This window comes from Perca fluviatilis, chromosome 6 (assembly GCF_010015445.1).
Source record: "Perca fluviatilis chromosome 6, GENO_Pfluv_1.0, whole genome shotgun sequence".
In the NCBI taxonomy this organism is placed as follows: Eukaryota; Metazoa; Chordata; class Actinopteri; order Perciformes; family Percidae; genus Perca; species Perca fluviatilis.
In genome coordinates, this window is record NC_053117.1 from 4,798,219 (window position 1) to 4,821,225 (window position 23,007).

At 40.1% G+C, this 23,007-nt stretch overlaps 1 protein-coding gene across 1 annotated transcript in view; it reads right to left on the reverse strand.

Moving 5' to 3' along the window:
- The window catches only part of galnt9 (polypeptide N-acetylgalactosaminyltransferase 9), a 106,860-nt gene that overhangs the window by 38,103 nt on the left and 45,750 nt on the right, over positions 1-23,007 (reverse strand). Inside the window, exons 5-6 of the mRNA XM_039804076.1 lie at positions 15,559-15,756; positions 7,009-7,126 (exon numbers count right to left, since the gene is read on the reverse strand). Of these exons, the coding sequence (XP_039660010.1) occupies positions 7,009-7,126; positions 15,559-15,756 (316 nt within the window). The remainder of the gene's footprint in view (positions 1-7,008; positions 7,127-15,558; positions 15,757-23,007) is intronic.

A 23,007-nucleotide genomic window follows, 5' to 3' on the forward strand; every position in this document is an offset into this window, starting at 1 on the left:
TCATATTGTAATTTTAAGCCGAAAAAGTGTGTCTGTCAGTTGGTTACAGAGCTCCGCGTGAGCACGGGCTTTTATGACTGTCAATATAGCCAGCATCTACCGTTAGCTACTCCGCTGTGCTGTGGAGTAATGTCTGGCTATGTGAGAAAAGTGTCTAGCAACGTTGTTGTGAATGCTGCGGTCTCAGCCTGGCAACCCCCGTGAACTTCGAGTCTGGGCAGGAGGGGGCGGGGGAAACGACTCTCCAGTATTTTGAATTGGTAGTGCAGTAACTATTTTAACCGCTAGCTGCCAGTATTACACACAATATTACATATTGCACCTTTAAACTAACCACAGTCACCATCCACCTTCTCATCCCCTGATCATACATTAAACAAAACACAACATCAAATGAAAGTCACTCCCAAAATTACAGACTGAACTCTAAGGTGGGCAACATAACATTAATGCCTATATCCAACTATCATGAGTGAAACTGGAAATATTCAAGTAAAGAAAGTAAAGGAGTCATATTTAGGTGATACAGAGGTGATATGATTCAGGTGTATAAGCTTGTACAGGATATGATGTAGCAATTGAGCCTATCTTTCAGTTTTGGAGCAATAGGTATGAGACACGAGGGAATTCTTTAAAACTTACAACATGTCTGTCTGAAAAGAGAGAGAATGTTTTCACACTCCGTGTAGGTAAAATTATGAAGTGAGCTTCCAGAAGAAGTTGTGCATTCCCCTTCAATTAATTCTTTTAAGAATAGGTTGGATGCATTTTGCCTGTCAAAAGGTGTAATGTATAATTATAAAGCTTGTCAGTAATTTATGTAACTTATTTATGAATTGTTAGAACATTTCAATTATGAAATTAATGTGTTTTATGAAAATAAGATGTTAAAATGTTGTAAAGATTTTTTTGGGGGGGTTTCCCTTTATTAAATAGTGACAGTGGATAGACAGGAAAGGTGGGAGAGAGATGGGGGATGACACGCAGCATGTCGGACTCGGGAACCCGGGCTGCTGCAAAGGACTCAGCCTACATGGGGCGCACGCTCTTACTGGGGGAGCTAGAGGTCGCCCCTGCAAATTGACTTTTGAATTATGTATAGTGGTAAATTGTCTGGTAAATATTAAATACATACAACTGATGTAAAATCTAACCAGAACCCAAAATAACACAGTACTGAACTGTTGTACTGTAACCTGTCATCACACTGTAATAACTCTGCAGGGGGGGGGGGCACACCTTGTGAAGTGTAATTATGTCCCGCTTCTCACTGGCTGCTGGTACTGCTAGACTTTAATTATCTCCATTCTCCTGACTACAGAGAGATTATGACCAGATGCCTCGAGGCCTAGCCCAGGTGGTTATGGAGAGCAGATTTCAAAGAAGAAAAAAGAAAAAAAAAAAAAAAAAAGACTAATTTTTTGGTTCATTACTTCAGAAAGGAGTTCCTGGTGGGTTTAATAAATGTCATTGAGACAAGCAGGCCACCCCATGAGATCTCAGATTTGAAAGTGCCTGATTGTTATGAAAATGACACTGATTTAATCAAGCAGTTTGGATGGTTTCCTGATGGCAAAGTGAGCATATGGGCATAATGTGTGGGGTAAACTTATCTAGACAAGTAAACGTACTGATTCCTCACGGTTTCCCAAGCCCTGTAATGATGTTTTAGTTTATTTGAACCATCTATGGCTTTCTTTAAATTTGTAACGTTTTTAAAGATCCTATGACATGCTGCTTTTTGGATATACTATACTTTTATATAGGCCTTAGTGCAGTGGCGGATCTAGAAAATTTTACATGGGGGGGCAAAGGGGTAGCAAGAGATCTTGGTAGGGTGGCAGGGGAAGACGGTACATGGAAACCCTCATACATAAACTGATATGCCCTACTACGCCCCGCAACGCCCTGCTATGCCCTAAACTGCTACGCCCTAAACTGCTACAACTATTATTTCTATTCATAGTTCCATTATCTTTTTTGTTACTATAATTACCATTATTATGAATCATAATTCTCTATATCTGTATCCATCTGTATGTAACCAGCGACCACCAAGGATACCCTGGATATGTCTGATGTTTCTGTTGCACCAAATGCTTGCTCTTGGGAGAATTGTTGGGTCATTGTAACTTAAAGAGTGTGGTCTAGACCTACTCTATCTGTAAAGTGTCTTGAGAAGAGTGAACTGTTGTTGTATATGTAAATATTTACATATCTAACCCTATAACATATACAACAGAATGGAAATAGCCAAAAACTGAAAACACATCATGTCACAGGACATGTTATGTTACTGAACTGCAATTTATATGTAAGGAGAATATAAACCAACCATATGGTCCAGGGGTTACTGCAGCCTCCTCTTCCTCTCTGTCATCTTCATCCTCCTGATCACTCTCTGCCTCTGTCCCTCTCTCTGAACCTGCAGCCTCCTCTTCATCCCTCACTGTCAATTCTTCCTTTCCCTTTTCTCTTTCACTCATTTCTGCATCTCCTTCTGTGGTCTTCTCCTGCTCTGACCTGCCTGGTCTCTCCAGTTTACTGTCTTCTCCTTCTTCATTCCCTCCTCCTCTTCCTCCTGTGCACTACTCAGGATTTTCTTGGCGGCAATATCCCCACTTTTAGGCTTCAGCTAATATCTCCAGCTACTCTGGCCTGCAAAAGTCAAGATGTGAAAAGCGTCTTGTTATTCTTGTATTACATTACTGTAGGGCCCTGTAGCTAGTAAGTAAGCCAACAAAACATCAGACATTAAATTTTTTTACATACACATCATCAGTCGTATGTTTAGACTAGCCTTCTTAATCCCGTTGTATTTGTTGTTTTCCCAGTTCGACAGTAAAGTATGTTGCCTGGTTTAATTTGTGCAGCCGTATTGCCGTGATATGTGAGAGGAAGTGGATTTTATAGTAGCCTACTCCTTAACTAATCATATACAAATGATCGGTCTCAGCGAGCACTGTGTAGTGTGTTGTAACGTAACGCCACCGAAACGGCGACCCTCTGGCTAACAGACGCGCTGTTGTTGATACTGACTCGCCTTTAGCAGACATTATAATTATTACAAATTTAACTTCAGATGAAACGTGTGTTTTAACTTCACCTGGGAAACAGACTTCACTTTGAGAGGCTCGGGGAGGGGGGGCAGCTCAGTCGCTCCAGTCTTTGCCGGGATGCAGGGCCCCCACACCGCAGCAGACTCGCTGTGTGCGAGCCTGAATGTGCGAACGCTGCTCTGCACGTTTGATGCAGGGACGTAGCTAAGTATTTGAGGGGCAGGGGGCTAAGATTACATCTACAATTATTATTTATTATGAATTAATATAAATTAATTGTTTGTTTCGATGTTTTAAGAAGCCTGTGCACATAGTGGCAGTTTGTTTTTACAAGCAAAGTTTTTTGAATGCCAAAGTTAGGGGGGCAGCTGGGGGGGCAAGGCCCTACAGTGGGGGGGCAGCTGCCCCCCCTTGCCCCCCTGTAGATCCGCCCCTGCCTTAGTGGTCCCCTAATACTGTATCTGAAGTCTCTTTTATATAGGCCTTAATGGTCCCCTAATACTGTATCTGAAGTGTCTTTCCCGAAATTCAGCCTTGGTGCAGAATTACAGCCACTAGAGCCAGTCCCACAATGAGCTTTACTTAGGATGTGCCATTTCTGTGTCTGTAGCTTTAAATGCTATTTGGGGGGGGGGTGGCATTGACCAACTGCCATGCTTCGCTCGTTTCAAGCCATGATGTCTCTCTCTCTCTCTCTCTCTCATGGGCGGGACAAATTCTCTGGGTGGTCAAATCGGAGACACGGGAAGGAACCTTTCCCCTTATGACGTCATAAATGGAAGATTCCAGATCGGCCCATCTGAGCTTTCATTTTCTCAAAGGCAGAGCAGGATACCCAGGGCTCGGTTTACACCTATCACCATTTCTAGCCACTGGGGGACCATATGCAGGCTGGGGGCGCATATTAATGTTAAAAAACTTTTTCATGCCATGGGACCTTTAAAGGATTCATTGTTCACTCAAACGTTTCAACTGGGAGTTTTTATAATGGTCTAAATGTTGTTTCAGAAAATCATTTACTTTATGATGGAAAATGAGAAAATATTAAATAAAGTATAAACAATGGCACCTGGAAACTTCTGAACAAATGAAATTGTATCACTGTGTGCATTAGGAGTGATGCATTCCTCTGATATAAAAATAAATAAATCAGTCAACCCCACTCGATAATGTTTGGTTGGAGTCAATGGATTGACATTCCCTTAATCGTCATCTCATATAGATGAGCTGTTAACTTCACAATAGAAAAAATATTTGGAAAATGAGAATAGAAAAGTTTCAGGCCACGTCAGATGTCAGTGGAACTAGCAGGAGCAGCGGCTGCGGGGATGACCCTCGATAGATTTAATGTAGTATTATATTTGTGGACCGATTTTCCACAGGATAACACTTGCGCCCAATGGAACTTTGAAATGAAAGGCAATGTCTCAGTCTCCTGAGATACTATATCAGCAAAGACTCAGCAATGCAGGAGGGGCCGCAGACACATTACAAGATAAACACATATTGACACTTTTGGCAGAATTCATCATTTCTGTCCCCGACCATTTTTCTCTGTTTGCAAACGGAGCCTTGTGGCAAGCGGGATGTTCGTGTTCAGACATTTACAATTATTGAAAAGGTGAAGATATCAACTTCCTATGTTGCTAGTAGATGGGAAAAATGTGTTATGAGGTTAAGTAGCATCAATAGCTGATCCAGTAACGGTAAGAATACATCCAGTTGATTATATTTTATTTCGCAATGGTTATGTAGCTTCCATGTATTATTGGTGATGCTGTGGATAATGTATCTACCCCTCACTACAACATGCTGAGAGCATCTTTTTCATAACTGTTTTCTTTGTCTCTGCAGTTTTATCCTCTCTCTCTCTCTCTCTCTCTCTCTCTCTCGCTCTCTCTCTCTCTCTCTCTCTCCATTTATTTTCATTTACAGGTCCTACTGTGTAAATTATTTCACATCTGAACAAACAGAAAACTTCAGAGAGATTTATGATTCATTTTTCCTTCCTTTGGTTTTATGTTATTCTCATGAAAACAACACCACACGCAGTGCTGTGTACTGTATAATCAACCCTAGCACATCCTCGCCTCCTCTCTGCTTAGAGAGAGGCCAGTTCTTTAGATCCTGGAAGCCTTTTTTTCTCCAGAGCAAAGCTACAGAAGCCGGAACTCACAGTAAATTATAAATACGCCATAACCTTTCTGCGTGAACCCTGCCTTTCATCATCCCCCTGTAGTCAGATGGTCCCGGGCAGGCTCAGCTATTGTGAGCTGGCCTGGCTAATTGTTAAACGTGTTCTTGTCAATCAAGCCCAGCCGAAATGGCAACTCCTCAGCCGGCACTACAATGAGCTGCCTGAGCCGCGGTAGCCTTAGAAGTAATTGCCGTCCACTCGCCAGAAGCCCATCGCCATTCCATTAGCAGCTGTACAATATGAATGGTTGCAGTAGGTTGTTGACTGCAGACCTATTGAAGCTTGTGCATGTACTCAGTAGCCCCTTTTCAGTGGCATGTGTTTCATTTCCACATGGACAGGCCAAACAGGAAGAGAGGTAATTGCATTGGTGATGGCACTGTGTTCGCCGACAGAGAGGCATATTCCCTTCACTTCATCAATCAAAAAGCTACAGTAAATATTCATAGAGAAAACAAACAGAGTCAATGAGGAGATTATATGTGTGAGAGCCAAAACAAGTTCATTGTTACACTACTTTATATCCTGCAGCTGTTCCAACTTTATTTAGCTGCTGTAGCTGAAGTGATCTCCCTCACGTACTTCATCTAACTCAGTTGCATGGTTTGTTAGGTACATATAAGCAGCTCTACTGAATGACAAAACGCTGTGTCACCTTGGGATGCTGTTGGCAGTTGGCACATAATACATACTGCTGAGTTATCACTGGATGGTAATAGAAAAACAACTATCAGACAAAGACACAAGAAGCTAGATGACTGTGGTATGATTGTCGATGGCAAAAAAAAACCCACAAAAAAAATGCTGTTGATGTAGGGGAAAAGACATTGTGTGGAATAATGAGAGGCTCTAGCATTGTCACCAACAATTGTAAACGTCTCTGACTTCAATAAAGCATAGCAGCAATCTGCAAACCAAGATCCCTTCTCCGGCCTCCGTTCAAATGCTGTTTTTAAAGGCGGCCGACACTTCAGAGGTGTCGCTGAAGTCATCTCGAGATTTTGAAATGGATGTGGGGATTACGTTAAATGAAGGAGTGAAATCTTTCAAGCACATCTCATTCCAATAAGCCAAAGGAGTGCGTTTAGATTCAGAATGGTTCCACTCGGCTGGAGAGAAACATTTTCTGAATTTAAACGCTAACCAATTCTTCAGCAAGCCCTTCGCTCACATGAAGCGTTAAATTCACCTCAAAGCAGCAGCAAAAGAGATTTACATTTTCCGTATACAGGCTTTAGAGCCTTTGGGTTGGTTGAAGATTTGCATTAAGGGGATTTTTTTCTCCTCCACTCCCATCTAAGAAACTTTGCAAAGTTTAATCATGGTTTCTGTTGACGCCCCTGGGTTTTGTATCTTAAGCTGCTTCCCCCTGGCTGGGAAACATAAGAACACTTCATCATAAACTGTTCGAGTCTGAATATAGATTTCACAAATCATTCTGACCGGGACTTTACATCTAAAAATTACCCCCTCAAATATTGGATTTGTAATTATGGCTTTTTGTGTGGCCTTCTTGGTGTACGACAGCACAGGAAAAACCCTCAAGCTTTGAAGGAATGCCTCATTAAAAAGCAACTTTTCTTGCCACAATTCACCGAGCAATTTCATCTTCTGATTAACACAGTGGCTTCTAATTTAGTTTAAGAAAAGAAAAAGAGTACACATTTTATTTAATATAATTGCTTTATCAAAGTCTCATTCCAATTAAAATGCATTGTAACAGCAGCATAGGTAACCATCTGTGGTCCTTACCCGCATGCCGAGCTCGATGTTCTCGCCTCCGTAGACCTCCATGCCAGGATCCAGCAGACCAATCTCGCCAAAGTATTCCCGGTCAACCACAAAGGAGCAGCCGATCATAGCTGGAGTTCTGGATCAGCAAGGAAAGACAGCATCTTTTGAATATTATTATCCAGCCACTAAACTTTTATATACCCACAGAGAATGTGTACATTGAGATAATTTCTGTACTGTATTTATGGTCTATTTGTATTGTATTTATGCTCTATCTTTTTATGGGCATTAAGGCGGGTATGAGCACTGTAATTTCCATTCCTGGGGATGAAATAAACTTGACTTGAATGCTAAAATATTCAATGTAATCAAAGCAGAAGGCATCCCAGGTCTGCAAAGTTATGTTGTGCCTTCCTTTGACCAGAGAGACCAGAGTGGTCATCAGTCCAGCTCAGCCTGGTTTGGTTTAAAAATGCAGCCACTGTGGTCGAGGCAGAAATGTCTGTTATCCGATCGCAATATATTGGTAGGGCTGCTAGAGTCAGCCAATCTCTTGTTGCCATTTGGGGATGCTAAGGTGTAGTGCAACTTTAAAGCAGCAATAATTCATCTATTGGCAAACATTCATTTGGTGTTGTGTTTCTGATCACCTGACAAATCTAACTCCAATATTCACTCTCTTTTTTTAGCTCTTTATACTTCCCACCAACTCCTGAGAAAAATATCTCTCTCTAGTTGCTAAATGCTCCACGATGTCTGCCGTTTGGTGCTGGCCAGGTAGCATACAGAGGGTTTATCAGAGCTTCTTTTTTTTTACTGAAAACAGCTGCCTGCTGTGGCTGGAAATGAGGTTGATGAAAGTGGTGAAAGTGAACCAAAACAGTAAAGTAAACCAAAAAATGTAATTATAAGACGCTCTGAATCAAATGCTCTGTATCACTTAGGGGAAACTGCAGAGTAGGTGGGTTATTCTCTGTGGGTTCATCATGAGCTACACCCTTCATATTGCACATCATTTGATACATTGTTAATGTAAAAACATTGATTAGTGCAGCTTTAATATTTAGATGAAATAAAAAGTAGTACAAGTACTGTCAAATAAAGAGAAGGAAACTAAACATAACCCTAGCCCTATCCCCAATCCCAGTCCAGTCCAACAAACTCCATTCCCGACTGGGAAAGTCCACAATGCATTAACACTGTGAGATGCCTTGATGCCATTTGGTCTGCGCTCTCAGAGTGCCCTTCTGGTTATGATTTTGTATAAAAAACTAAAACTACTTTTAAAACTAGTGCAACTTGAAAACACTCAAGTTCAGCTGGTAGAGCAAGAGATAGATAGTGGTTTTTTTTCACAAAACAAAGTGGTTACTTTCCACCTTTACTGAAAGAAATGGTCCCACTTTAGCTGCTGTCCCCTCAGGGCTGCTTTTTACTACTATTATCTGTCAGGTCTTAAGTGCTCTGGGAAAAAGCTCCACAAAAAGCACTACATTCATACGCAGTACTGAGCTGCGTTATTGTGACCAATGAGTGGCTTTATTCTTCTTTCTTAACACTCGTGTTGTCCTCGGGTCACATTTGACCCATTTTCAAAGTTTCTATATCAGTTACTATGGCTTTCTTTCAACCAAATTTCCCAAAAATAACATGGATGGTTCCAAACGCTTGTTGATGAGCACTAATTTCATGGTCAACCCGGGTCAAAATCTGTGATCATCCATAAATATACTGACCCTAACTATTTGTCAAAACAATTCATAATGTTTGCTTATTTTACTCAAAAATTAGGCATATTTCATGTAAATGAGTTTATTGGCCATCAATTCCAAAAATAAGTGTAACACTAGTGGTAATAAGTTATAAAGTTGGCAAAGAAGATGTAACAGAATTGAGTGATAATTTATAGGCTACTTTATGCTTTATAAACAGGCAAACCAAAACGGAGGACAAGTGCATGGTCGTCGACGTTAAGACAATACAAGGGTCAAATGCCGCCCGGGGTACGTTCACCATATATTGTTACACACACGTACAAAAGAGGCATATGTGCGTGTGCCTCTTCAGTTTGAGAGCCATGGCAGTAGTAAGTACTCAAAGTGGAAAGCTGCATTATGATTCATTGACTCTGTATTAAAAGAGTGCACTGAGCCATATTGTATGTGAGCCAGGTGCTTTTAGGTTTAGACCCCACATAAAACACTGTGGCCCATCACCACGGAGAGTTATTTTGAAAATCCTTCATCAGTAGATGAATAAATCTCTGGTGCACGGATGGATGTGAACTCGCATGTACCATTATATTTCCAGAAGAAGCTTTCCTACCATTGTTGCTGACATAAATCTTAATGATTTGACATTCATAGTACATGTTGTATGCGTAGTGCCAAATTGATGCAAGTTGCTCAAAATAATACAGTTTAAAGAAACAACAGCTTGTTGAAAGTGCTCTCCTTGTGCTTTATGGTGATTACTGATTAAAAGTTATTTCCTCCTTGTGGCATAAAGAGTGTCAAAATATTACTTGTTACCATATAAGGCTTATGGTAACACTTTAGTAGTACTCTCTTATTCTCATTATTTATGTGACATCCAACTAGAGTGTCAAATACTTCTTAGTGGAAAATAAATACTTACTGTACATTAATGCTGAGAATGTCTTTAGCTAATTAATCTAAATACCTGTGTTCCACACTAGAAAGTAACTTTTGTTAAAACAACCCATGCTTGCTGACTCATATAGCCTACTCTTATTGCCAGACGTAGCCTCATACAGTCTTTGTTCAAATTATAAGGCCATGACAGGGAGGTTTTCAAGTGCCATTATTTGCACTCACTGTGCAGATAAAAAGACAGACACAGCACACACTCAGCCTCGTTTACCTCATCCTTTCTCCTCTCCTGACAAGTGACCTACCTTGCTTGTCTGCACAGTGCAAACTTTGTGCAGCTCTCTTTGAGTGTTCTCTTTAAAATAAGCTTCCTGGCAATGTAAACGCTGTCTGTTTTGGTACAGACTCAGCACCTTAAGTCAGATGCATGTGATGATGATTTGTTATGTTTGCGATGCTTTTTAGCACCGGTATGAAATATCCTCGCACTGATAAGTCTCAACTTCTGTGGGTAATGTAAAGGGAAAAGAAAAAAGAACAAATTATAGCAAAGTTTGGTGCCTCTCTCATTTGTCTGGGGTGCACGGTGATCAAACATGCAATATGAAGGCATTAAAAAAGTAATTCCCCTACTAGAGCCAATTAACTGAATTTAAATGAGTAATTAGAGCCAGCTGTTCCTCCAAAAATACCAGAAAATAGAGAGGCTGAATGCTATGCATGTCCACTTCTGGTTTCAAGAATCAAACAGCGCTGGTTTCAATCTGACTCGCAATTTTTTCAACGGTATTCAACAATCAGACAAAGAGAAATCAATCATAGAAGAGCCAGAGGTACCAGCTTCTCCATCGACTAAAACGTTCAATAGGCTTTGATGCAGCACAGCTACTGTTTCTGCTCTGTGTGTGCCTTCAATCAAGTGAAATACAACACAGTCTCTAGTGGCTTTTTTGGAATATTTTGTAAGTGGGAATGACACACCCAGCCATTGTTCTCTCTCTGTCACCACTTTTTAGTCACCCGCACTTTCTCTGGCTCTTTGTACCTACATGTATACAGCACAGAGAAGTCACTTCAAACAGCAACATAAAGAAAGTGTGTTCGAGAAAAACAAGAGTAAATTAGAAGAGTTTGTCACTAACTTCTGAACTACAGCAGACATCACAGATTAATGGTGGAATGTTCCAGTGGGTTTCTCATTTAATGTCATTAGGTTTAGGTTATTTTTAGTGTGCAGATGGTGCGCCTGCAGGGTTTATCTGCCCCTCCCACCCCTTAACTAAACCCCCAGAATATTTGCTTGCAGTATGCAATATGAACATCTGATACATGATTGCAATTTGGCAAGATAAAGACTTTTATCATAGATTGCTTACTTGTCTTCCAGATGAAGACACTGCTGTTGAAACTGCTTTTTGAACCTGGCATGTGGCTTTTCTGTGACCTCACATTTCAAATGGTATGACTGATGCATCAAGTAAGGAATGAGAGGAAAATTAATGAAATGTCATAATTTTTTATGAAATATTTTTTTCAAAGTAATAATTTGACTTATCAAAATCATCTTAAATCACATTATCTTAAAAACTCTTTTAAAGGATATATCATTCATAGCTACTATTGATAAACATAGCCATACCTGATGACAATATACTTCACTGGACTTTGACATATTATCCTCTATTGCTGTTCATCATGTGTGTGTCATTTGTTGTGTGCATCATTTATTGTTACACCTGTTTAAAGTGCAGTGGTGTTAATAGTCCTGTTAATAAGTTGCTCAAACAGTAATCTACTGGTTTATATTGAACTTTATTATCTATGGAAAGCATATACTCCTATTTGCCTTGTTGAAGTATCCCTATAACAGTAAATTGCAGAAACTATTGTAAGTGTATCTGTTGATTACTAATGTCTGATTCTCATATTTTCTTTGCTCAAAAGTGATTTAAACTGCGGCCAGAGCAGATGACAATCTCAAGAAATTATACAGATGTTTGATGTGGGCCTTCCTATAAAGCTATTCTCTTATCCAAATACATGGCTTTCCACTTAGGAAACAGTGTCCATGTGGTTTTCTTTGAATATTTCAGGTTTCTGTTCAAACCACCACATGGTGGACAGTTTCACTACCATCCTATTCTGTCCTGTCAATAATCGCTGTACGTAAGTTTCCAAAGCAAAAACATGTTTCTGTCAAATCTCCAAAGATGGATGCAATCCAGAGTGTGGCAGTTTTGTGCCTTCTTGTTCCTTTTTACTCACTTTGTTGTTGAACGTGTCTAAGCCAGAAAAGGCTTTGAGACTGAGCTCTGAATGGCCACAAAGCGTCTGTTGTTGATGGGCAGAAACCTTGAGGAAACAAGTGGGAGAATGATTTCCAATAGAAATCCACACAGCCGACACACTTCAGCTGGCCCTTGAGGCAATCTGTCCATTTGCGGGGAAACACGAACCAGCTCTGCAGTGTATCCCACGTCTAGCACTTTATGCTCAATAATACATGGTTTTCGTAAAGCTTTGATAAGACATCAATATTTAGGTCCATGCTATAAAAGTTACCACTTTGTTTGTTTGTATAAGAGCAACTGTATCAAATTAAACCTTTATTGCTTAGCCTTTGATGGACCAAGCGAGGTAATGAAACTGCTTTGGAATTCAGTTTTTATTGCCCTTGGTCAAAATCCGACAGCATGTGTGAATATTTAAGCTTTATAAGTTTGGAATATTAGAAGACCTTCTATTAAGAAGCATCAGTAGGTTTCATGTTTGCAGTTTAAAATGCAGCAGCCAAGGCTTTCAGCGATACAGATCAAAAAATGTAGCTTATTCTGATTCCAGCAACTGTTCAATTTGCCAATGGGTTTAGAATCAACGGACAGACTTACTGATTCATTTTAAAGCATGACAAGGGCGATCCTAAAATACTGCAGGTCCTTGAACTCCCCATTTGCCAGTGTGTTGCCTCAGACCCTCAGTTAGGCTTCTTAAATCCTTGCCATGTCTGTTCTTGATACTAAAGTTCAGCCTTTTGGCTCTGGAACAACCTGGCAGAGAAACTTGTGCTACAGTAGCTACTTTACTTATGTGATTGCTTTTACTTTTATTTTTGCTGTCTGATTATGCTCTCTATCCTTGTCCTTGATCTTGTAGCATCTTTTTTTGTACTAATTAATACATCAAATTCAAGGCACGTTGCGTCCGTTGGCACGTTCCACATCTCACTTGTCTCAAAACTAATGAAACTTTCTTCTGATTTAAAAGAGCAGTGTGTAGGATTTAGTGGTGTCTAGCGGTGAGGTTGCTAGAATGTAGTCACCGAACCAGTCACCCAACAAAACTGGTTGCATCTGGTCACTTATTAGGTGAGTCACGTCTTCACGTATAATGAATTTTAAAGTAGATTATTTTAGAGTTGGGTTGATTTCCGGTGTACCAGGCTAAACTGGTTGGATTTTATGCTAACCGGTTGAATCGGCATTTGTCACTCTGACACCTTCTGGCAAATTAAATAGTGTGTTGACGACATCACGGCACTAAATCCAACTTCTACTGCAAGCAGTATTGGGCAGTAGGGTTACTAGTTTAACTACTTCTCAGTAGCGTTGACGTTTTCTTAATCAAATAGGTCTTTTATTGATCTAGTAGCGTAGTAGCGTAGTAGCGTCCACATAAGCTACATTTCCCCGAGCATGCTGAAGCTCAACTGCAGCTGAGCTTTCTGCTGCGGTCTGAAATAAAACTGCTGAGGATCACCGACACCACCGACGTACAAGAACGTGTATGCAGTTACCCTCGACTTTATAGTGAGTTTCAGCAATTGTTTAGCTGTCGGGCCCACAACTTTACTGTCCTTTTTAACTCATTTCAGAGACAAATTTTCGGCCACCGGTGTTCTCAGAAAAAAATCTCTAAAAACCCACTGTACACTCCCTGCTCAGCACCAAACACTAGACAGAAATGGTTAGCCACTAGCTGGTGAACAAAATGAGTATTTGTAAGCTAAAGAGCCAGATTCCCTCACGGGTTGGTAGAGGCCTAAAGCAGGTGGGCATGAACACGACTCCAAATGAATGATAATGTTGCTCTGTAACTTCTGGATGTGTAAATATGCAACTGTTTGCTAACATGTTTGCCATATCAACTTAAAAAATGAAAAGCCCTATTTTAACGATCAAAGCTCATGGCATGTACGAATCAACTTTTGCTTGTTTAACGGCAAAAAAAAGGGTCCATGCGTCAGGCGCATGGTTCAAAAGGGTTGTACTTAGTGTCTTCATTAATCATGGGTGTGTTTTGGGCGTAACATGCAATAAACCAATCAGTCATCTCCCATTTCCTTTAAAAGCCAGGCGTGTTTGTACCTTGGCGCATTGCTATTATGATGGAGGATGTGCTAAATAGGAAGGAAAGATTTTCAGGAGCAGAAACTGATCTGCTTATGCGTGAACTGAAAGCGCGTGAGCAGGACGGTGCTAACCATCATCACCTGTAGCTAATGCACTGACTATCGATAAGTACTTCATATAACCCCACTTCAAAAAAGCCAAACTATCCCTTTAACCATGCACATGAGAGGCAGCTACAGTTTTTTTGTTAAAGGGCATTTTAGGCATGACCATATTTGCTATGTGCATACTGCACCTATCTTTATCTATTCTTTTCTCTCTCTTATTTTGCTCGCACTTACTCTAGGATCAAGCCCAGCCAGAGATATTGAATAGTATCGACGAGTATTAATAAAAGACATCACATCCATTTTTGCCGCTACCCCTCTCTTTCTGGTTTTGAACACATTCCAGTTACTGCTATCTCCCTGTCTCTCTGTTGTTGTGCCTTTATGTTCAGCCATGCTGCCGTGGCAACAAAATCATGCTAACGTTCATTTTCTTAATGTTATCGCAGTGCTGACCCATTCTGATTTGAGCACTCAAGAGAAGCTGCATGGTGGGCTGCATGCTCCAGGATCTGGTACTGTATCACACATGTGATACCAAAATGTGACTTCTCTAATATTCTCCACGCTCCAAAACATGCAATGGACAAATAGCAGGTAAACATCCACTGATACATAGTCAGGTCAACACTTTATGCAGATATACCCAGAACGCCTAACCAGTTCAAGTGTTGTTCTGTTGTCTTGATGAATTCAGTATAATGAACATTTCCACAGCATTAATTTTGAGTCTTGCCATTCCCACCACTTCTGGTGAGTTTCTCTTTTTAAACAGAAATACTGTTTTGTTTCTAATCAGTTCTACTTTGCAGTTTTTTTAAAGCCCTCTAGTGGCTTAAAGAGCATAATCCCACTCTAGTTTTCTGGTAGACTTTTGAAACGACTTTCATTCAATATATTCAGACTTTCATTCCATATATATTCAGGCTTTCTTTCCATATATTCAGACTTTCATTCCATATATTCAGACTTTCATTCCATATATTCAGACTTATTTTCCATATATTCAGACTTTCATTCCATATCTTCACACGTTCATTCAATATATTCACACTTTCAGTCAATATATTCAAGGTTTCCGTTTCTATGCAACACCATACTCCTGAGCTCTTTCTCAATCAATTAAAGGCCAATATGATTTGCCCAGGGACGCATATAATCAATTCTGGAATTATACAGAAACATGATACAAGCCAGTGTTGTCCTGCAATCAGCAGTGAATACAATGGTATGCCCTGCTCATATACAACACACAATTACACTAATGACACTGCATCGCTGTGTCCTTTGTGATCCTGCATCAAAATGAATATATGCGTTATGGTAATTAGACGGCTTTGTACGAGAAGCCTTTATTTGTGTGTTTGGGTGGCACGTCAGACCACAGAGCACCTTAGTTTGATGGTTCCACACATGAATAAATCATATCTTGAGCCTATCCATATTTCATTAATTTATCCTCATCTATAATGGACGCTGTTCGCCAGCCGAGGGCCTCACCTGATAGGGGCCGTCTCATCGCCCTTGTCCAGCCACTCCTGTGGAGGGATGATGTACATACACCACAGCCCCCAGTTGTAGCCATGGGCGGCGTTGGCGTACTGCTGCACCTCAAACGTGTTGTACTTGATGTTGTCTATGGCGGGCAGGATGATGCGGGTGTGATCCTCCTTCATCCGGGTCAGAATAGGTTCAGCCCTTTGGACAAGAAGAGAGGCAAAAGTTAAGAGCGGACTTTCTGAGTTAAGTATGCAGGAACTTCATTGCACCATTGCGAAAGGTGAAGAAAGACAGTGAGACAGGAACAGTCTGCTACAGGGCAAATAATAAAGCAGTGCATATTTTCCATTCTGCCCCTGTAAAGGTTTGAAGTATTAATAATGCAACAATGTTAGAATGAATAAAACTTAAATGTAAACCTAAAGTGGAAGCTGTGAATGTGGTTTTACAGAATCGATGTGCAGGAAATCAACCCAAATATTTTTCAAACATACTGTAGACCCCGATTCCATGAAACGATGCCAGCAATGGATGACTGCAAATGTCGTCTTAACTTTCACTCCGGCGCCACATTTACATGGGTTTTTCAGCGAAGATGCAGTCTGTCGAATCAGCATCTATTCAACATTCAAAACGACTGCCAGGATCTGCTTCCCTCCACCGTTTATGATGTGAAGGTCTTGCAAAAATGAATTTTCCGCAGAGCAACAAATAATATCATATCATATTTTATATCTCCTACTCATGAAAAACGAAATGTCAAAATGTGACACTTATCCCGGTGAGAGACTTGATAAGAGGTAAAACCTGATAAAGCAAAACACATCAGGTGAAAAGAGAGGCTTAAGTCTGCTCCTGGGAAAACTATCCACTCTTTTTTTTCACCTCTGTGTGAAGGGTTGCAAGTTAGTTTGTGAAAAAAGGCCTTGCTATGAGCTAGACTCTCATGGCTTTTGCTCTGAGGCAGCTTTGGCTGGCACACATTTTTTTAGAGAATAATAAGTGGAGAGCAGGGGCCATATCACAAAACATCTCAAGGCAAAGAGTAGCTCTTAACATGCCAATTTTTTTTTATTATTATTGCCGTGTCAGTCCACGCTTTAATACTTTAATAAAGGTTTTTGTCTTAGCTCATGGAGCATTTTAGCACCAGCTCCTGAGCCTGTTGAAGGTTAGTGGTTGGCAAGAGGACTCATAAGTCACTAAGAACGAGTCACAAACAGTCCTGAAAGTGGCTTCTGATGGCAGTTCGTCTAGTAACTGGGTCAATAGTTTTAAAGACGATGTTTTAAAAATAAATGTATAACATGTATTTGACTACGTTGATAACAGAAGAGCTACTACAGTATTCCTCCCTCTAGCCATTGGGCTGAATTATACTTTATATCAAACCCTACATGCCTTCTTTAGATGTCACGGTTATTCAGTTTTAAAAAAAATTTTTTTGCATTTCCAGCTTACACAACGTTAGCTTGGTATGCTATCGATCTTCTCAAGTAACTCCAAGGGAAGCATATCATTTCCCAAAACCATACCTTTAACTCTGATTTTCTCAATAATTATAACCGTAAAGATTGGTTATATTTTGTATGTTTATATGTTAAAGATTTTCTGAAAAAAAGGGTAATACCAGTTGAGATGCTGTCTCTTTGTCTAACCTATGGATGAACAAAATGCTTATTACAGTTTTGTGTCTTTGTTCACCTCAGAGTATCTTGTTTATGGACTGTGTGTGTGTGTATTAGTATAACTAATGTAACATGTGAGTTGGTTTCTTTTTAGCTACACACCTTTTGGGGAATGTATTTTTCACCACTATACTACACAGACCAAACCCCCCAAACCAATCATAAGACCAGACATCATCCAAAGCAAGCTTATCAACCCAACTTTTACGTTACATTACATTTAAAGTTGTCTCCATTGCTTAGAGTAAAAGCTGCTCTCAGCAGTTTTGTTAATAGGGCCTAAGAGGCAACACTTAGCTACCGTAGGAACTTTAGTGCCATCTAGGAGGAATGGGTTTCCGTTGATGCCACACACAGTAAAGCTCCCTCTGCTATTTAAAGCCTTGGCCAAGGGCAACATGGTCTTGAGATCCATATGGTGACACTGAAATGCTGCTGGCACTGGCTACATTTGTATAATCTTCTCATGCTGAGAGATGATCTACACCATATCTTCAAAGCAAGTCTTCTTACGCTCAATTCTTCACATGATATATGTATAAATTTATGTGGGAAAAAAAAGAGGTTCCTATTATAAAATGATAACTGTATCTCTCCAGAACACTTCTACACTCCAACTTTCGGTCTATCTCCCCTCCCACTGACTCTCTTTCTGTCTGTCTTCACCTGGATCCCCTCCCTCCCCCCATCTACTTCTCTTCAAAAGGTGATACCCATTTATCTTTGAAAAAGCAAAATGGCTACTTATAACATGAAGGTAGGGGACAGAAAGTACAGAGAGAATGGATTGAAATTGGACACTATGGGATGTGAGTAAAATGATGAAATAATACTTGGAAATTGAATTTAATGATGCGAGAATGTTTGATAAAAGTACCACAGCCACCATTCTGGGAAGCTGGCAGATGGCTCATTCTGACTTTTCTCCAAAGTATATTACCTGTCCCAGACACATGTTTGAGAGTTTAGTTTTCTCCTTCAATATGAAATATAAGATCAGATAAGATAAGATAAGATAAGATAAGCCTTTATTGTCTCCTATAGGAGAAATTCATCTTGGGAATTTGAGAGAAACGAAATGGCGACACATCACGCATAACACACAATAAACATACAGTTTATGACAAAGACCCTATTACAAGTAAAAAAAATACACCCAGTGGGTATTTTATTAGGTACACCCGTACAATCTATTGCAATCAATCCAACAGCTGCGCCATAAATTCTACCTTAACAAAGGTTATAATGTTAAGTTTTTGTTGACATTGTCAAAATGTGCAAAATCATTTCTATGTTCATCACATTATACTGAGGAGTTCCTATATTTTTGACATTCCATTTAAAGACATGACACATCTTAATATAATACAGTCCAGTACAACGCCAATCACTAACTGTGACCTCAATGCTAAAACATAATTGACTTCAAATCCATGATAGTGTCAAAAAACGTTAGACTTTATGGCAGAACAGATGTATTGGAGTGCATGAGATTGTACAGGTGTGCCTAAAGTGGTCCTCAAGTGTAAGGTCATCAAAATTCCCTTGGTTAGATGTCTTCACCTGCTCCAACAAATCTTTGCTCCAACAAATCAATTTTACTTTAATTCATCTTGAATAAGTCAACACATTTGCATTCTGAGTATAAAAGGCAACAACACACCAACCAGGGACCACTAAAGACCAGATAGCTGCCTGTAGTGTACAGCAGGGGCAGGGCTGGGGCTCAGCACAAACCTAGAGGGGTCCAGGGGCATGCTCAGGGGAGATTTTTCAAGCCATTTCAGATAATAGAATGCCTAAAAAGTGTACATAATATGGGAAATAAATGATAATTGCCAAGGAAAAAAATCATCCTGTTGATCCTACATCCTATTTTGTATCTAATTGTTCTCCAACTGTCTCCGCAGCATTTTGAAACTAGAGCACAACAAATGTTGAGGATAACTCATTTTCACTCCTGCCACCTAAAAAGGAGGCAAAAATTGTCTAATGTTACTATTTTTATTTATTGTTAGGCTACATAGGTAGGGTATGAATTTGGCGTAAACAGCATTACTAATCTTGAAACCTATTTTTGTTACACAATGCTAGAGTAGAGGCCACACAATGAATGTTGCTCTTGCTAGCTGGCCTGGGTGACCACTGCATACGTTTCCTAGCTTACAATTTCAAATTTGTGAGATTTGTTTGGTTTTCAGTTTTTAATCAAAAATCGCAGAGTTTGCAAAAATGGATCGCAGAGTTGTTGATAATCATAAGCGAGTAATGATGCCAAAATGGTGCTCATTCACTGTACATATAGACCATGCACAGATTTGCAGCAAGGCTGAGTAGCGCAGAGTTACACAGCACTTTCACATTCTTTTTCACCCCCAAATCCTGTGTCATAACACATTTCACACTTGGATTTTGAGAGTGAATAGCTTCCACATCCACACAGACTACATTCATCTGTGTAAAGCGGAGACTGCAGACTGTGATCAACCCAAACAGCCACACTTTTACTGTCAATGAAAATGCACTGATTTTGACTCCCACAGTTATGACAGTGTCACTAGAGACAGATTAGCCTACATAAAAACAAAACAAAGCAAATTAGAAAACTAGCCATATTCACACAACACCATATGGAAAATGTAAAGATGTGTCGATGTCTGCCAGATATTCTCTTCAATGGAAAACAATAAAATAGATGTGACGGTTAGACTTTAGAAATAACTTTCTGAAGATAAATGACCTGAATTATTTGTTCGGTTTTTACCGCTGAAGGTTGCAATATAATGAATTCCTTTTAAAAACCTTTTGATGTTTCAAAGCCATCTGACAGTTAACTCAAATGAGTCATTCCACTGCTCAAAAAAGACAAAAGACAGCTTGCTAACCTGAAGGCCAACATATCATGTTTAGCATGCTAATACGTGCTGGAATAAAGACTGCTTTAAACCTTTAGACAGGATCGGTTAATGTAGCTGTGTTTCTGACATTGTCGGCTGAGGTGTTGCTGCTACTGAATCTCCTTCTACACTCCCTAACCTTCAGGAGCTCTCGCTACCATCCCAGCATCTTCCACTCATCTCCCTGCGTCCTTGAGAACCCCTCCCCCCAAAAAAACAGAGCGCGCCAGCAGCTCCTGTACCTCAGGGATCCATGAGGCTGATAAGATAGAGACGCTCTGGAAATGAGGACACATCTGGTTTTGACAGACGAGCCTGTGTCATTGCTCTTCCTGTATCTGCCATTTTATCAGCATAACACTGAGAGGGTTATTCATCCACATCGGCCCAAATCATTCTCTGTTCCATATTACAATAGGATTTCCCCCCCTTCCAGCGATGACTCATCCGATATTATGAATACATGTTGACAACCGTCTTTGCATTCTGCTCCGCCATGCCATTTTTTGTCGTGGTTCACATTGAAGCAGGAGCTCCTTTGATTTATTAACTCTTCGTGGCTGACTGTTTGTCTTTTTTAATAGCCAGTACCCTGGTGGAGCTTCCCATCAGGCTGTGCACACATTTCGCAGAATTAAGCAAACAGTACGGTGTGTTACAAGCCAGGATAAATATCACTGTACAATCGCAATTTTGATCTGCTTTAATCAACCTCAGAGAATGTTTCACTCTCTGTTCTACCTCAGTGCTGACATAAACACCCTGCAGCTCTCTCCTTTGAGATAAAATTTTTATTTAGAATTTCCAGATCATCCATCCATTATGTGTAACCACTTTATCTTATTCAGGGTCGCGGAGGAGCCTCGTCCCAGTTGACATTGGGCGTGACGCGGGGTACACACTGGAATGGTCCCTAGTTTATCACAGGGCTGACACCTAGAGACAGACAACCAACCATTCACATTCATACCTACAGACAATTTAAGTCAACATTAATAAACCTGCATGTCTTTGGACTATGGGAGTGAACTGGAGAAAACCAAAGCCCAAGCCAGACCAACAAGTTCCAACTTGGAACAATTTCCAGATCAACAGATCTCAAATGGTTAATGATTCTAAAGCAGCGGATTATCAGATAATGGAATCTAACTGTGCTCAGAATCATGCCCCAGAGAGCAGCAGGGCCTTCAGTGCCTAAAATAAGATATCCTTTAATTCTGCATTGGACTTAGCGCAGTAGAATATGTAAGCTAATCATGCAGGAAAAAATGTAATTTTGGTATACTGTAGCTTTCATGGATGACCCGAATAATTAATGTGAGAGCATGCATAAGAATAGCACAGCAAATTGAGGAGAGTGTTTAGGAGAACCACAAATATCTTTATGAAAAGTTAATTTAACTCTGGTTTGATTAAATTAACTATATGTCAACAAAAACATTGATGTTAAAACATAGTGTCAAGGTTGTTTTCTTTAAATTAACTCTGACAATGTTGCCATGAGGATATTAACTCCTAACCTGGCCATGACACCACCAATTAGTCTTCTGAGTGTTAACGTTATATTTTAAGAAAAGACAGAAATGAATTGATTCCAGAGGGACATTAACATGTACAGTACCTTGATGCAGACACTCAACTTGATCTTGCTTGGTGTGATATGTACCTGCTGTATCTCACTAAAAGTAAAATAAATATGTCTTTGTTGCTAGCTTACTGCTAAAAGCCTTATCTATAACAATTAGTTATTTACACACTTTCTGACTCTTTCATCAAGTAAATCTGGATATTTTAAAGTTTGATAGTTTGCACAACTTTGTCAGTATGTATACTGAATCAGATAGCAAAAGGCTCTCTTAACATCTCTGTACAGAAATAACCTCAGGACTTATTTTATGCTTCTTCTAGGCTTTCTTGTATTAATTATGCTGTCAGAAAGCTAACTATCTCTGAATTTACTCTAATGCATACAGGTGATGCCAGGTGATGACAAGTTTGGAGGAATGATGCAGAAATATGTTGAGGTTCCACAGAGCAATGGATTTAAGTGAAATCATGGAGGCAATGAATACAATTAGATTAATGTATACTGGTACATGTAGATGGGTGGATTTGTATTAATGTGATTCTACATACGCATGCTCATACAGATTTGTTTCTGTATATAAGTGAAAAACATCTTTATTTATCTTTTCTTTAAATTAAATTCTTAAAAAAAAAAAAAAAAAACATTTTCCTCATTTACACATGCCTGGCTGCAATGCCATGATAAACATTGCCACATGATTTTCGGTTCTTTCAATACAATTCAACCATCACATCTCTGGGGAAAGCTATTGGGAGCTGGTGTTGACCCCCACCTGTCTGCATGGACCATCAACTACCTCACTGACAGACCACAGTATGTGAGGCTCCAGGACTGTGTGTCTGATGTGGTGATGAGCAGCACAGGAGCACCCCAGGGTACAGTGCTCGGTCCTTTTCTCTTCACCGTGTATACAGCGGACTTCAGGCACAATATAAGCAGCTGTTCTCTGATGATACTGCCATTGTTGGGAGGGTGTCAGAGGAGAATGACCAGGAATACCGGCAGGCCATCTGTGATTTTGTCAACTGGTGTGAGTCAAACCACCTTCACATCAACGCCAGCAAGACGTTGGTGGTTGACTTTCGCAGGACGCTGCCCGGTACTACACCGGTGAACATCCAGGGTGTCGATATCAAGATGGTGGAGACATACAAATAACTGGGTGTTCACCTCAACAACAAACTGGACTGGTCCAAAAACACAGACACCCTGTACAAAAAGGGCCAAAGTCATCTCCACCTGCTGGGGAGGCTGAGGTCCTTTGGTGTGTGCAAGG